This window comes from Vanrija pseudolonga, chromosome 7 (assembly GCF_020906515.1).
Source record: "Vanrija pseudolonga chromosome 7, complete sequence".
In the NCBI taxonomy this organism is placed as follows: Eukaryota; Fungi; Basidiomycota; class Tremellomycetes; order Trichosporonales; family Trichosporonaceae; genus Vanrija; species Vanrija pseudolonga.
In genome coordinates this window covers 508,345-521,763 of record NC_085855.1, presented here as the reverse complement: position 1 = coordinate 521,763, position 13,419 = coordinate 508,345, and the positions used below count along the sequence as shown (strand labels likewise).

General features: G+C 62.3%; 5 protein-coding genes across 5 annotated transcripts; 2 read left to right on the top strand and 3 right to left on the bottom strand.

Moving 5' to 3' along the window:
• Nucleotides 1–97: 97 nt before the first annotated feature.
• Nucleotides 98–3,440, top strand: Hid1. The gene is made up of 7 exons (XM_062775595.1): nt 98–458; nt 499–1,149; nt 1,188–1,649; nt 1,687–1,810; nt 1,860–1,894; nt 1,942–2,981; nt 3,027–3,440. The coding sequence occupies exons 1-7, from the start codon at nt 327–329 to the stop codon at nt 3,376–3,378; spliced, it is 2,796 nt and encodes a 931-aa protein (XP_062631579.1). The 5' UTR covers nt 98–326; the 3' UTR covers nt 3,379–3,440.
• Nucleotides 3,441–3,479: 39 nt separating this feature from the next.
• vrdA_1 (Versiconal hemiacetal acetate reductase) lies at nt 3,480–5,034 on the bottom strand. The gene is made up of 9 exons (XM_062775594.1): nt 4,957–5,034; nt 4,873–4,915; nt 4,729–4,836; nt 4,571–4,670; nt 4,351–4,505; nt 4,148–4,269; nt 3,998–4,098; nt 3,660–3,948; nt 3,480–3,620 (listed from the first exon to the last, which is right to left on the bottom strand). Exons 1-9 carry the CDS (start codon nt 4,985–4,987, stop codon nt 3,535–3,537), a joined length of 1,035 nt encoding a protein of 344 aa, XP_062631578.1. The 5' UTR covers nt 4,988–5,034; the 3' UTR covers nt 3,480–3,534.
• A 2,254-nt stretch (nt 5,035–7,288) lies between these two features.
• LOC62_07G009054 (uncharacterized protein) lies at nt 7,289–7,724 on the bottom strand (the record flags this gene model as incomplete). The annotated part of the gene is made up of 2 exons (XM_062775593.1): nt 7,289–7,369; nt 7,419–7,724. 2 exons carry the CDS (start codon nt 7,722–7,724, stop codon nt 7,289–7,291), a joined length of 387 nt encoding a protein of 128 aa, XP_062631577.1.
• An 833-nt stretch (nt 7,725–8,557) lies between these two features.
• BNA3 (putative kynurenine--oxoglutarate transaminase BNA3) lies at nt 8,558–10,223 on the top strand. Its single transcript, XM_062775592.1, has 3 exons — nt 8,558–8,799; nt 8,841–9,097; nt 9,152–10,223. Exons 1-3 carry the CDS (start codon nt 8,567–8,569, stop codon nt 10,102–10,104), a joined length of 1,443 nt encoding a protein of 480 aa, XP_062631576.1. The 5' UTR covers nt 8,558–8,566; the 3' UTR covers nt 10,105–10,223.
• A 191-nt stretch (nt 10,224–10,414) lies between these two features.
• On the bottom strand, nt 10,415–12,771 carry VCX1 (Vacuolar calcium ion transporter). The gene is made up of 4 exons (XM_062775591.1): nt 12,260–12,771; nt 10,810–11,981; nt 10,704–10,773; nt 10,415–10,648 (listed from the first exon to the last, which is right to left on the bottom strand). The coding sequence occupies exons 1-4, from the start codon at nt 12,607–12,609 to the stop codon at nt 10,549–10,551; spliced, it is 1,692 nt and encodes a 563-aa protein (XP_062631575.1). The 5' UTR covers nt 12,610–12,771; the 3' UTR covers nt 10,415–10,548.
• Nucleotides 12,772–13,419: the final 648 nt, after the last annotated feature.

The following is a 13,419-nucleotide window of genomic DNA, read 5'->3' as shown; positions in this document are numbered from 1 at the left end:
GAGAGCACAACAACTGCCACGCGTCAAGTCACTCGCAGCGGCACAGCCGCCCATCGCGCCGCCCCTCGACGCACCCATCCCATCCTTGGCAGATCATTCTCCATTCGCATTATTGCATTGCACGACACACTTGACTGCATTACACAAACAGCGCCGAACGCCGCCAGCATCGCGCACAGGTCGACCCCGACACACTCGCTACAAGCTTAGCCGGGCACGCACCGCACGGCCCCCGCCAGCGACTACCCACCCCAGGTCCGACCGACCGACCGGGACTCGAGCGCGTCTCTGTCTCTTCCACCTCTCCTTCGTCCCACACGACGGCCATGTTCCGCAACCTCCCCACGCTCAAGTCGCTCCCGCAGGCGATCGGCCTGCCGTTCCTCTCGTCGCAGGAGGACGCGCTGCTGACCTTCAAGGCTGGCGTGAACGGCGTCAAGCGTCTCTCTGGCGACGATGTAAGCTGTCCCACTGCCGCCGCCGCTGACAAGCCCCCAGGTCATCCCGCTCAGCGACGAGGCCTACTGGAGCCAGTACTGGACCCTCTTCAGCTCAGCCGCCGACGTGTACAACATTGTCTCGGCTGCCGACGTGCGGCAGGCGCTGAGCGCCAACCCGACCAACGTCGCCAACCTCGTCGAAGTGCTCTCGCAGCACCTGTTCGCGCTGATCCCGTCCGACGGCTTCCCGAGCTCCACCACGCCCGCAGAGACGGGCAAGGTGGCCAGCACGACGCAGGTGCTCAACTGCCTGCGCGTGCTGGGGCGCGTCATTGTCATTGTGTACGAGGCGCAGGCGGACGGCGTCGCCGACCAGACGTGGGCGGACCTGCACCTCTTCTCGCGGAAACGCGTCAAGCGCGAGGCGCCGGCCGCGGCAGAGGAGAACCAGTTCACGATTGCTGACGACGATGACGACGACGAGGACGACGAGACGGACGCGCTCAACCCCCGCAAGCTCAAGGCGTCGCTCAACGACCCGCTGTCCAACCCCACCCCTGCGGCCGCAGAGGACGAGGACGCCAACACCGAGCTGCTGCCGTCGCTGGCCGACCGCCTCTTCTCGGTCGTGATCGACCTGCTCTTCTGCGCCGGGTTCAGCGTGCCCGAGTCGGTGCGCGGTGTCGCCGGCACAGGGGACAAGATCAACGTGAGTCGTGATGGTGAAGGGAGGGTGCTGACGGACAGTACATTATCTGGGAGAAGGGTGTGGGTAGCACCGTTTCGCTTGGGTCGACGCCCGAGCTCGACCGCAACAAGGTCGAGGTGCTCCGCTTCCTGCTCGTGCTCGTCTCGATTACGATCTACACGCCGCCGTCGGCGCTGCAGACGACGCCCAACCCGCCCCTCGCGCACATGACACACGACCTAGAGCGCCGGCTTGTCCTGTCCCTGCTCTGCTCGCTGCTCAACACGTCGCTCGCGACGCAGAAGCCCGACGCGACGAGCTCGCTGCCCTACGCCAACCTCGTGTTCCGCGCGTCCGACGAGCGCCGCACCCTCGTGCGCACATGTCTCATGACGCTGCTCGTCGCGCTCGACTACCGCAGCTTTGACGACGTGCCAGGTCTGCCCCCTCCCCCGGGCGGCCCGCCCGCCGACGCCGCCAAGAAGGACGACAACGCGTTCCGGTTCTTCATCTCCAAGCTCGTGAGTGGGTAGGAGTGTGCAGCGCTGACTTTGCCAGCACCGCAAGGACGACCTCGAGTTTGTCCTCAGCGGCATCCTTGGTATTTTGGAGGAGCACCACGCGGTGCAGAGCGGTTACCTCCCCGGCAGCCGGCAGCCCATCCCCTATGTCCTGGAAGCGTGTACGTGGCTTTGTTGATCTGATGCCAAGCTGCGCTGCTAACATCACAGTCATGCTCCTCTGGCGTCTGGTCGACCTAAACAAGGTCGGTAGCTTTGCGCATGATTCGCCTGAATGCCACTGATGTCGCAGCGCTTCAAAGCCTACCTCTTCGAATCCGGCAAGGCCGTCGACATTGTCGGCTACATCATCCTTTGCTGCCTCGAGTACAAGAACGACCCCGCGCAGCACGGCCTCCTCCGTCTCCTGGCGTACTTGCTGCAGACGCTGTCAGTCGACCCCGGATTCGGTACGGCCATCAACCAGCCGCTCCGCCAGGCAGTCCCCTCCAAGTGGGCCGTCCAGGGCAGCACCGCCGACTTCATGATCACCTCCATCTACTCGATCGCCACGACGCCGGGACTCAACCCCCTGTTCCCCGCGCTCACCATTGCCATTGCCAACTCGGCGCCGTCGCTCCGCCACCTCGGTGTCCAGGCGTCCACGCGCCTGATGCAGCTGTTCAAGGCATTCTCATCACCCAACTTCTTGCTCGCCGACGAGGGCCACCCACGACTCGTCTACTACCTGCTCGAGACGTTCAACTCGGTCTTGTACCACCAGCTGAGCGAGAACCCCAACCTCGTGTACGCTATCCTGCAAAAGCACCAGGACTTCCAGACCCTGGCGACATTTACTCTCATGTCTGGCCTGCGCGACATTCAGCGGCGCAAGAACCGCATCGCCGCCGCCGAGGAGCGCAACGCGCCGGCTCGCCCCGGCCTTGTGCGCACCAACTCGGAGCTTGCCATGCTGGCTGAGAAGGCCGCACTGCTCGGCCGCGAGATTGATGACGACGAGGGCGAGGAGAGCAGTGGGCCAACTGTTCAGCTCACGTCGCCAACCGGTGGCATCGTCGACCCGGCGCCGAATCCGATCGAGGGCGCGTCCTCACCAAAGCGCAACTCCGAGTCTTCGCCTGCAGCCCCTGCCTCGAGCGAGTCTACGCCCACCAAGGCGGGCCTGTCAGAGAAGGCACGGGGCAAGATGCGCGCCACCGAGCCGGCGTCCGATTCTGCCACCGACGGAGAGGGTGACGTGCCGGACGAGGAGCTGCTCAAGCTTGCTGCTGCTGGTGTCGGCCCCAACGGCTACGTCCCGACGCAGGAGTGGGTCACGAGCTGGCAGAAGGGGTAAGTGGCATGGCGCAAACGACGATGACGACTGACACACCTCAGCCTTCCCCTCGACCCTGTTCTCGTTGCCATCTCCGAGCTGCTTCCCAAGATCCAGGACTCGTTGCCTGTGCAGGGTGCGCCGTCGGCCAAGGTGTTCAACATCCTCAAGGGCGCGTCGCTCGATGACGTGCTTCCACCGGCTGCGCCGTTCATCCCGCGCAAGTTCCAGTGGTCGCCCCAGTCGTGTGTGTGGCTCACGTCGCTGCTGTGGGGTGATGTGTACGTTGCCAACTTGACGTACATTGGCGCATGGCGCGATACGTCTGTGCGGCTGTTTGGTGTCAAGCAGGCACCAGTCAAGGGGCGGGCCGCGCAGGTGGACCGGATGTTGAAGATGATTGGTGTGGCGTGAGAGGCGACGGCGTAGCCGGCGCCAGTGCCGAGGGCACAGACAGATGTCGCCGAGGTGGAGTGTTACATTGTAGAGATCATGCAGAGTTTGCCGGAACAGTTGCATCGGTGGTACGGACAGACTTAACTCGCGCACCTTGGGCTCTCGCCGCCACGCCTACTGGTGCCCCACGATGCTGCGCGGCTCGTAGACCTCGTCGATGGCCTTCTTCTCCTCGGGGGTAAGCTTGATGTGGACGGCGTCTGGGTGTGTCAGCTCGACTCCTCTCTCCCCCAACCTACCAATCAACTCGGCAAGCTTGTCAAGACTAGTCGACCCCACGATCGGCGCAGTGACGAACTCGTTCGAAATACTCCAAGCGAGCGCGACCTGCGCCATGGACACGCCGCGCTGCTTGGCAATAGCCTCGACCACCTCGTTGACGGCCTTGCGGCTCGCGTCGGGGAGGTGCACCCCGCGGCCCTTGTACATTGCGTCTGTCTTGACGCGGGTGGTTTCCTCGGCGGCCCACGGGCGGGCGAGGAAGCCGCGCATGAGGGGCGACCAGGGGATCATGCCTGTGCCGAAGATCTAGAGCGAGCGCGTCAGCGCGAGCCCGCCCGTCCCACGCCGCACCCACCTTCAGCGTCGGCACCATCTCCCTCTCCTCCTCGCGGTACGCCGCGTTGTGAAAGTTCTGCATCGACACGAACGGCGTGAGGTTGTGCGTGATGGCGTAGTCTGTGTGCGGTGAGCAGTGTCGGCGCGCTCCGCGCGCTTGCTTACGCACTCTGCATCTGGTGGAACTGGTATGCGTGGCAGGACGACATGCCGACGTACCGCGCGAGCCCGGCCTGCACGACGTCGTGCAGCGCCTGCATCGTCTCCTCGATGGGCGTGTCGTAGTCGAACCTGCGGGCGAGGGGGCGTGCGTCAGCGAGCGCGCGGTTGCGCGGTGGTGAAGACGAGGGGAAGAGGGGCAGCCCGACTCACCGATGACACTGGAGCACGTCGACATACTCGAGCCCCAGGCGCTCAAGACTAGCCTTGACGCTCGCGAAGATGTGCTTGCGGCTCAGGCCGTGCTGGTTGACGTGGGCGGGGGTGTTGAGGTCGGAGGTCTTGGAGCGGCCGAGGGGGAAGTAGACCTGGCAGCGGGCGAGCGAGCGCGTCAGCGCGAGCCCGGCCTCCGGGGGCAGCAAAGTCGACTCACCTTCGTCAGCACGACGTACGCCTCGCGCGCGACGTTTAGCGCGCGCAGCGCCTTGCCGAGGACCACCTCGCTCTGGCCGTCCGAGTAGACGTTTGCGGTGCTGGGCGGGTGTCAGTCAGCGTGCGCTGTGGCCCGGCTGGCGCCGGCCCGTGACTCACTCGAACGTGTTGATGCCGCGCGAGTAGGCATACTCGACATGCTTGATCGACTCGGCCTCGTCCAGGATCCACGCCTGGTGCTCTGACGAGCCGTACGACATGCATCCGCTGGGCGTTAGCCTTGAGCAAGGGCAGCAGACATACAGGATGATCTTGGAGACTTTGAGGCCACTCTTGCCGAGGCGGACTGCGTGACGTCAGTGCGCTGGCTGGGGGGTGAACGCGCACCATACGGCATCTTGGCGGCTGCTTCGGTCATTGTGGTTGTCTTGCTGTGGGCTGTACGGTGGGTGAGAGACAGAGGGGGGGGCTTGCAGCAATACATCACGCCCGCTCACGACACCGCACACCTTATACCCCGACGACGCCGCTGGCGTGCTATGTGGAGGTGCCTCCACCGTCGCTCATGTCCGATCTGGAGTCCGGCAGGCGAATAGCAACATCGCGAGTGTGGCGGACCGACCTCGCCGATGTCGTCGCAGCGGCTGCGCAGCCGCTCGCAGCTGAAACAATGCTCTATGGAGTACAACATTCATGTTTTTGGCTCTATAAATGGACACGTCGCGCGCGCGCGTCGTCCCGAAGGTGCGCGACAATGTACTCGATCAGCCGGCTGCGCTGGGCCTGCTGCGACGACAGCCCCGCGAGGCTCTGCGCAATCTCGTCTGCGCCGGCGGCAGGCCCGCTCAAAATCTGGATCTCGGCCTTGCGCCTCAGGTGCAACATGTGCACCAGCTCTCGACTGTGTGCGGTCAGTGTCCGCTACTAGGCCCGACTTACCGCCACTCGGCAGACAAGTTGGCGCGCGAGATCATGCTGTGGGCCTGAGCGGGTTAGGGACCTCGAGCCTGTCAACCCACCAGCTGGATGTCCTTCTCGCCCAGTGCTATCAGCTCGTCGTATTGGCCAAACCTGCCATCAGCCAGTTATCATGACTCGGCCTTACCGCCACAGGTCGGTCGCCTTGAGGCCCATCCAGCTTAGCCGGTCGCCCAGGCCTAGACCCGCGTGGTCAACCGAGTGCGCGTTCGCCCGTGAGCCGTGTGTGTACACCGAGAGGATATCGATACCATGGGGGTCGGCGTCGACGAGAGCGTAGATGGGCACTCGCGGGAACTTGTCGGCGAGGAGTCGAAGGAACTGAAGTGTCGCGAGGTCCGGGTAGCCTTTGCCCTGGTGGGTTAGCTCAGCTCAAGAGGGAACAAAGGGCACCCACTGTGATCACAACGCCTGGCCCAATTCGCTCGTCCTCAAGCAGCTTCAAGCCACACAGACTCTGCATGATGGCCTAGGGGTGTCAGAAAGATGCCACTGCCTCCTCCTACGTCTTTCTCGACGACCAAGATCCAGTCGATACCGTTCGGCGCGGAGACTCTGGCTATCCGTTGCCTTGGTGGTATGAGAGTGGCCTGCAGGTCAGTACGGTTCTATTGATCTTCCCCACATTTGTTGTCGACAATGGGAGATCCTCTCCAGTCGTAAGTGTGACAAAGAGACAATCTGACGCGACTAGCCCCTTGGCTGAGGCACACTGAGGGTGAGCTACTGGTACCACTCTCTTAACTCACGACGTGGAAGTCTTCTCGCTTTAACCCAGCTGTCGCTACCAGGTCGTCAACAATGTTGTCAACGACCCGCTGCTGACCAAAAAGTGGAACATTGCGGTAGTAGACGTCGCTGATGGGTCAGAGCGTGAGTCCCGCTAGGATGACCCACCGCAGGGTCACAGTGCCATTCGTCAGAATCGCTTCGTAGAGGACAACTGCGACGCAGAGGATGCGTGCTGTTGCGGCGGTCAGCGTCTAGTCATGAAGGTCGGACTTACTGATTCGAATCATCGCCGGCTGCGATGACTGGGCGCCGGGCTCGTCTGGGAAAGAGATGATCTGTGGCTGCCTGGTGGGTCAGGTTCTGAGGACATGACCACTACCTACCCAGTCGACCTGTTGGTGAGCCTTAGCTCAATCCCAGGAAGGTCGCTCCTTGAACCAGGCCCCCGCTGAGGCTGGGACAACGCCCGCCAAGGATCGGCGCTCACCGCGAAGGCCGTTTGCTCAAAGAAGTCCTTGGCCAGGGACTCGAGGAAGGTGATAGCCTTGGTCCGGTTGCTGCTGCTCCCCCTCCCACTGGCCGTAGTCGAGCTTGAGCTGGGGAGGTGTCTGCCGTACGGCCTCCCGGTGTCAGTGAATTCCGCAGTGTCACACTCACCTTCTAATTGGCGGGAATCTAAGATGTCAGCAGGGCGAGCAAGGCGACTCTCACGTTGTCGGCAGCGGCGTGACGAGGTTATCCAAGTCCGCGTCAATGTTGAGCGGGGTCGAGGGCTCAGGCGGTTGCCTCGCTCGCGGTAGGGGCGTTCGTATCACCGAGGAAGGTGGCGGTAACAGCGGCGGAGGCATCGATTTCCGAGGCAACGATGCTCGGAATCCCGATGTGGAAGGGGCGGCGGAGGGTGCCGGCGAACTGTTGTTAACTGGCCTCCTGGCTGGTGGGGGAGTAGTGAGCCCCTTCATCGCCTGGTGCTTCTTCAGGAGGCGAGTAAGGAAGTCCAAGTCCTCGCCTACGTCGTCGTCGTCATCATCTCGGCGGCGAGGTTCTGTGCCGCGTTCTGGAACAGGCGGCGAAGCGAACGGACGCCGTACTGGTGTCTGGGGTGGCCAGCTGGCATGGCTTGTAAAGGGCTGATTCACATGGAGGTCGTCGAGTTCGTCAACGAGCTCGTCCACAATGTCTTCATTGAGGTCTTGAGGCACTGTCGGTGGTGTCCCGATCGACTGTGGAGAAGGCGTCGGCGTATTGTGGCTGCCACCGCGGCGGCGTAGCTCCTCGAAGGAAGAAGGCAGCGACGACTCCAAGGAGCTCTGGCTAGAGAGATGGCCTGATGAGCCCGTGTTCTTCGAGGGTGTGTAGACTGGCGGCTGGAACCTCCGTTGCGAGTAGGTTACGCTTGGTGTCTTCTCTCCTGGCTTGCAGGGCGTGTTGATGGTGATTGGCATGGTAGAGGCACTGCAAGCAGTGTGAGCGGCCCCGGGGAAGGGTGGGGGAGCGGAGAATGTAAGCACGTGAGTGGAGGAGTGAGTGGAGGAGTGAGTGGAGGAGTGAGCGATGAGTATGTGGGAGAGACGCACAGCGAGGAAGAAGGTGATGGAGGGAAGGTGATGGATGGGGGAGGACAACGAGCAAGAGTGAGGAGAAGGAGGGAGGAAGGAAGGCAAACGAGATGCACAGCGACGACTGGGGAGGAATTGTATGCGGATTGACGCACAGACCGCCTTCCCTCGGCCATGCAGCAGTAGTGTTATGACTGCTTGCGCCCACCACCAAGCATGAAGCAATGAAGATCACCCAACGCGCTCAACAGTCTCACAGCGCCCCCATGCTCCGCTCCGCGGCAACGCGGAATGCAAAATGCACCGCGGACACGCAAAGTGGAGGGTCGAAGTGGAGGCAGTGGACGGCGGTGGACTCGCGGTCGGCAAGCGGCATCGAGCGGGTTTGAACCAGTAACAGCCGGCGCTGATTGGGGGGTGATGGCGGTGACTGAGTGGTGAGTGTCCGCGCTGTATCCGGGCCGAGTCCGCTGGCATGTCGGACAAGAGCGAAGGACGGAGCCAAGTCATTTGGCATTACGCGGTATTGCGCCATTGCCCTAATCGCAAGGTTGCGCCTAATTGCCCTTGCTTATTGGGCGCGACACGGCCGAGTTTGAGTCGGTAACGAGGCGGCTGGCGGTTGCTGCTCACGATCACCGTCCGTCCGTCGCCTGCCTGCCTGCACACACGCCGCAGCTAGAGTCAGCAAAATCCAACTTTGTCCATACACTCCTCACCACCAATTTATGCTCCCCCGCTCCTCCCTCGGACCCCGCCTCCGCTCTGCCCTCGCCGCCGCGCCGCGCCACGCCGTCGTCGCCCCCGCCGCTGCTACTCGTCTACCTATTTTCACCCGCTCCACCGCTCGCACCTTCCACACCACCTCCACCATGGCTACCTCCAAGGACGCCGTCATCCCCCAGGCCGACCGCATGTTCGAGGGCGGAACCCACAAGCTCGATGTGTGGTCCATCTTCACGTACGTGGCCCCGAGGAGGTGTGTATTTGCTGACCCCGCAGCCCCGCCAACGTCCCCCCCGATGCCATCAACCTCGGCCAGGGCTTCATGAACTGGGCGCCGGCCGAGTGGATCCGCAAGCAGGCCCACGATGCCATGGACAACGACGTGATGGCCAACCACTACGCTCACCCCCGTGGCCGTCCCCGCCTCCTCAAGGCCATCAGCAAGCACTACTCGCCCACTTTCGAGAACCTCGCCAAGGAGGGCCGCGAGCTCAAGGCTGAGGAGATTGTCGTGACCGCCGGTGCCAACGGAGGTGGGTAGCGTCAGCAGCTCGTTTGGCCAACATGATAGATGGCTGACTTTGCAGGCACCTACGCCGCCCTCCTCGCCCACCTGCAGCCCGGAGACGAGGTCATCTGCATCGAGCCCTTCTTCGACCAGTACTACGCCTCGATCGTCTTCAACGGCGGCAAGCCCGTCTTTGTTCCGCTCCATCCGCCCAAGGAGGGCTCGGGCAACTCGACCGGCAACGACTGGACGATCGACTTTGACGAGTACCGTGCGGCCTTCACGCCCAAGACCAAGGCTGTCATCATCAACACGCCGCACAACCCCGTCGGCAAGGTCTTCTCGCGGGACGAGCTGCTCAAGTTTGCCGAGATCTGTATCGAGAAGGACGTTCTCGTCATCGCCGACGAGGTCTACGACTGCATGGTGTACGACGACAAGGAGCACGTCCGTATCGGTGGTCTCCCCGGCATGTGGGAGCGCACTCTGACTGTCGGCTCGGCTGGCAAGTCGTTCGCCGCGACCGGCTGGCGTGTGGGATGGCTCATTGGCCCTCCCGCGCTCACTGCCGCCACGCTCGCCGCGCACTCGCGTGTTGTGTTCTGCACCAGCGCGCCCATGCAGGAGGCGGTCGCCATCGGCCTCGAGGGCGCCGAGGAGCACAAGTTCTTCGAGACCCAGCTCCAGGAGTACGAGGAGCGCCGCGACGTCCTCCTGTCCTACTTTGACAAGCTCGGCCTCCCCTACACCCGCCCGGACGGCTCGTACTTTGTCCTCGTCGACATGTCCAAGGTCAAGGTGCCCGATGACTTTGAGGTCCCCGCGACGTGCCAGGGCCGCGGCAAGGACTTCAAGCTCTGCTGGTGGCTCGCCCAGGAGATCAAGGTCGTCGGTATCCCCCCCTCCGAGTTCTACTCCAAGGAGCACGAGCACATTGGCGAGCGCTTTGCCCGCTTCGCCTTCTGCAAGGACACGGAGCTCCTCCACCGCGCCGGCGAGCGCCTCCTCCGCCTCAAGGAGTTCATCCACTAATTCGTTTTCGTCCAGAGACGAAATCACGCAAAATGGGAAAGGAGGCGGCAGTCACCGGGATCTTGGACCATCACGCCGGCTAGCTATAGTAGTCGAGTCATGCATGTACCTAGAGCACAGGGGTGTTGGGGTGGGGGAGGGCCGCGTGCTGCCCGGTTGCCCGGCTTTTGTCCGCAATGTGGACGGTACCCGTCCGCAAACGAGATAACATTCGCCGAGGTAATCGCCTGTAATCACCAAGGAACGCCAATAATAACAATGCGGCCACTGTTCAACCACTTAACCTCGCTTCTCTAGGAGGCCCGATCGTCTGCTCATTATCGTGTAGTACATTGCAATCGCCGGGACTCGTGTGTGTATGAGACTACGTCTATGGACATTAAAGTACGGATGTGGGAGGCGAGTGGCGCGGGGACAACATCAACCTGGCGCCGTGACGTTCTCTTACGTGCAAGTAAACAACGCGATGTCCGTGCCCGGGTAGAACCAGAAGGCGACCGCGAGGAGAACGTAGAAGAACATGAGGACCACGCCTTCCATCCAGCTGTGAGTTTTGTCAGTACGTGGGCGGCAATGCTGACCACCGACGGATTACTCACTTGGAGCGACCATCGGCTAGTGTCTGGTTGACGATGATGACACTGAAGAAGAGGACGAGAGACTCGAAGGCTGCGGGTTAGCAACACGTCGTGGCGACACACTCACGGTCAAAGAGCAGGGTGAGGGGCTTGCCAAGCGTCCAGGCGAGCAGCTGGATGACAGGGATGACAAACAGGGCAATCTGGATACTGGAACCGACGGCAACGGAGATCGACAGGTCGAGCTTGTCCTTGACCGCGACCGAGACGGCGGTAAAGTGCTCGGCAGCGTTACCGACAATGGGCAGCAGGATGAGACCGACCCACTCCTGCGACAGGCTAGGGTGGGCCTCGGTAAGACCGTTGATCGACGAGACGAGGAACTCAGCAGTGACACCGATGATGACCGTGATGATGACCATGGCGATGATGGTGGTGATCATGTTCATCTGGGGCTCCTCCTCCTCCTCCTCCTCCTCGTCATCTTCCTGCTCTGGCTCGGCAGTGACGGGAAGGGCAGCCTCGGGGTCGGCATTCGAGGTGTTGTTGACTGCAATGGCCGACGACTTGCCCTCCGAGTCGAGAGTTTCCTCGTCCGTCTTCTTGCGGTGGATGATGCCCCTGACCTTGTTGGCGACGCGGCCCGGGGCGTTGGACACGCTTTCGTGGTACTGGGTCGAAGGAACGACCTCCTCGGCATCGTCGTACAGGTTGGCGTGGGTCCACATCTGGAAGATGAGGTAGCCGATGTAGAGGAGGAGAAGGAGGATGGCGACACCGTGGCTCATGGAGAGGATGTCTTCGGCCTCCTCCTTGGATGTGAGGGCGACGCCATCACCCGAGGGTGTGACCTTGACCGAGAAGTGGAAAGCCGAGGGGACAAGAACGGCGAGCACAGCAATGAGCAAGAGCGACGAGTTGAGCTGGGCCGCGGTCGACTTCATCGACTGCTCAGCGAAGCGGATACCACCGGCGAAGAAGCACATGCCGAGGACGAGAAGGAGGTTGGAGAGGATGGACCCAACGAGCGACGACTGCACGACGGTAAGCTCACACTTGATGAGCGCGAGGATGGCGACAATCAGTTCGACGGCATTGCCGAGCGTAGCGTTGAGCAAGCCGCCGAGGGTCTGGCCGAGACGCATCGCCACCTCCTCAGTGGTGAAGCCCAGCAGGCCGGCCAGAGGAATGATGGCGATGAAGTTTGTGATGAAGACGGCCGTGTCCGAGATCTTGGAGTTTGAGTGCTTTACAAAGTGGAGGGCCCAGCCGATGGGGATGAACACGAGTAGGACATTGCTGTGTGGGTCAGCCGAGACCGAAGAAGCATGGCGCCGAAGGGGAGCCAAACAAGGTCTAAGGCGAAGAAGGCGGCCTGAGCGGCGCCAACGACGTGCCAAGACCTTGGTGGCGGGCATGCGGTATGTGCTCGAGGCATGCGACGACCACCCCACCAGCGGCAGCCGTGGGTGGTGGCAGGGGAAAACCGCCAACGACACTGCGAAGAGCGGTGCGCGCGTCCTTGTTCGTCCGCAGCCAAAAAAACCCACACACCCACACGACAAGACAAGACTCACACCCAAGAGCTGAACAGACAAGCCTTGACGCTCTGCACGTAGCCGGGCGACTTGCCGACGGGCTTATCAGGCGTGAAGAGCGCGGTCGTGACGCGCTGCAGCGGCCCGGCGTCGGGATCGGTGCGGCGGCGCGAGCTCTGCCTCGAGGTCGAGGTACGTGTCGGCCGCTCGAAGCCCGCGCCGCCGTTTGCGTCGAGGTCGAGCGTGACCTTGCGCGTGGGGCGCTTGCGTGGCCCCGACGAGTCGGAGCTCGTCATGGCCGCGAGGTTGAGCGAGTCGCGCGGGCTTGCCGGGCCAGGCGTGGACACGAGCGGCGGTGTTGCTGCGGCGTTGGGGGCGGGCGTGGCCATGGTGGTGTTTGTGAGGAAGGAGGGCAGAGTAAGTGGCGAAGAAAGGCGAGAGGATGGCTAGAGGGGTAAGAGGCCAAGATAGGAGGCGTGGCAAGAATGAAATTCCAAGCAAGAAATAATAAAATGAGTGAACGAGTGTTGTAAGCGTTTGAGAAGGAAGAGAGAGGAGCGAGGTGGGTGTGTCGAAGTGAATCTTGACACGAGAATAGCTCGCTTGGGCAAATGCCAAGCCAGCCAAAACACACACCACTGTGTACGCAGCAGCAGTGCCACGACGCGACACAATGATGGCCGCAGGGCAGGGCACACACACACACACAAAATGATCGCCTCTGGGCGGTGCTGGCTTGCACAGAACACTGCATGCTTGCATTGCGTGGCGCAGCGCGTTTGCTTGTCTGCATCCTGCACCACCACTCTCGCTCCGGCCACGCCCGCCCGCCCGCCCGCCTGCCTGTCACCCACATGCCAGCCAGGCCAGTTAATGGCGATCGAGGCCAGGGTTTCGGGCTGTTCGCTCCCTTCGAAACAAGGCCGCGTCGTGGGGCGGACAAGCCAAACACAGGCATCAGGCACGCACCCCGACACGACACCACCGCAGCCTGCCTGCCCTCATACTCAATCAATGACGCGCACACAGTCACAGTCACAGTCACTGCAAGCGAGGCAGGCCAGATTCCAGAAGTTAATTTACTGCCACCGCAATGCGTCATTACAGCGCACAGAGTGGCACACTGGCACACTGGCACACTGCACGACGACGACGACAACGGCCAGTGCGAAGCTTATAGAAGCTGGCCACTGACCACT

Bases quoted from the DNA above. Each gene is read 5' to 3' on its own strand.
- vrdA_1 (XM_062775594.1), bottom strand. From the start codon at position 4,987: ATGACCGAAGCAGCCGCCAAGATGCCGTATG. The intron at 4,506-4,570 runs GTGAGTCGACTT...GCCCGCTGCCAG, and splicing joins CGTACGTCGTGCTGACGAAG to GTCTACTTCCCCCTCGGCCG. The intron at 3,621-3,659 runs GTAGGTTGGGGG...TGACACACCCAG, and splicing joins CAAGCTTGCCGAGTTGATTG to ACGCCGTCCACATCAAGCTT.
- BNA3 (XM_062775592.1), top strand. From the start codon at position 8,567: ATGCTCCCCCGCTCCTCCCTCGGACCCCGCCTCCGCTCTGCCCTCGCC. The intron at 8,800-8,840 runs GTACGTGGCCCC...CTGACCCCGCAG, and splicing joins GATGTGTGGTCCATCTTCAC to CCCCGCCAACGTCCCCCCCG. The intron at 9,098-9,151 runs GTGGGTAGCGTC...CTGACTTTGCAG, and splicing joins GACCGCCGGTGCCAACGGAG to GCACCTACGCCGCCCTCCTC.
- VCX1 (XM_062775591.1), bottom strand. From the start codon at position 12,609: ATGGCCACGCCCGCCCCCAACGCCGCAGCAACACCGCCGCTCGTGTCC. The intron at 11,982-12,259 runs GTGAGTCTTGTC...TGACCCACACAG, and splicing joins TGTCTGTTCAGCTCTTGGGT to CAATGTCCTACTCGTGTTCA. The intron at 10,649-10,703 runs GTGAGTAATCCG...CAAAACTCACAG, and splicing joins CTAGCCGATGGTCGCTCCAA to CTGGATGGAAGGCGTGGTCC.
- Hid1 (XM_062775595.1), top strand. From the start codon at position 327: ATGTTCCGCAACCTCCCCACGCTCAAGTCGCTCCCGCAGGCGATCGGC. The intron at 1,811-1,859 runs GTACGTGGCTTT...CTAACATCACAG, and splicing joins CCCCTATGTCCTGGAAGCGT to TCATGCTCCTCTGGCGTCTG. The intron at 2,982-3,026 runs GTAAGTGGCATG...GACACACCTCAG, and splicing joins GTCACGAGCTGGCAGAAGGG to CCTTCCCCTCGACCCTGTTC.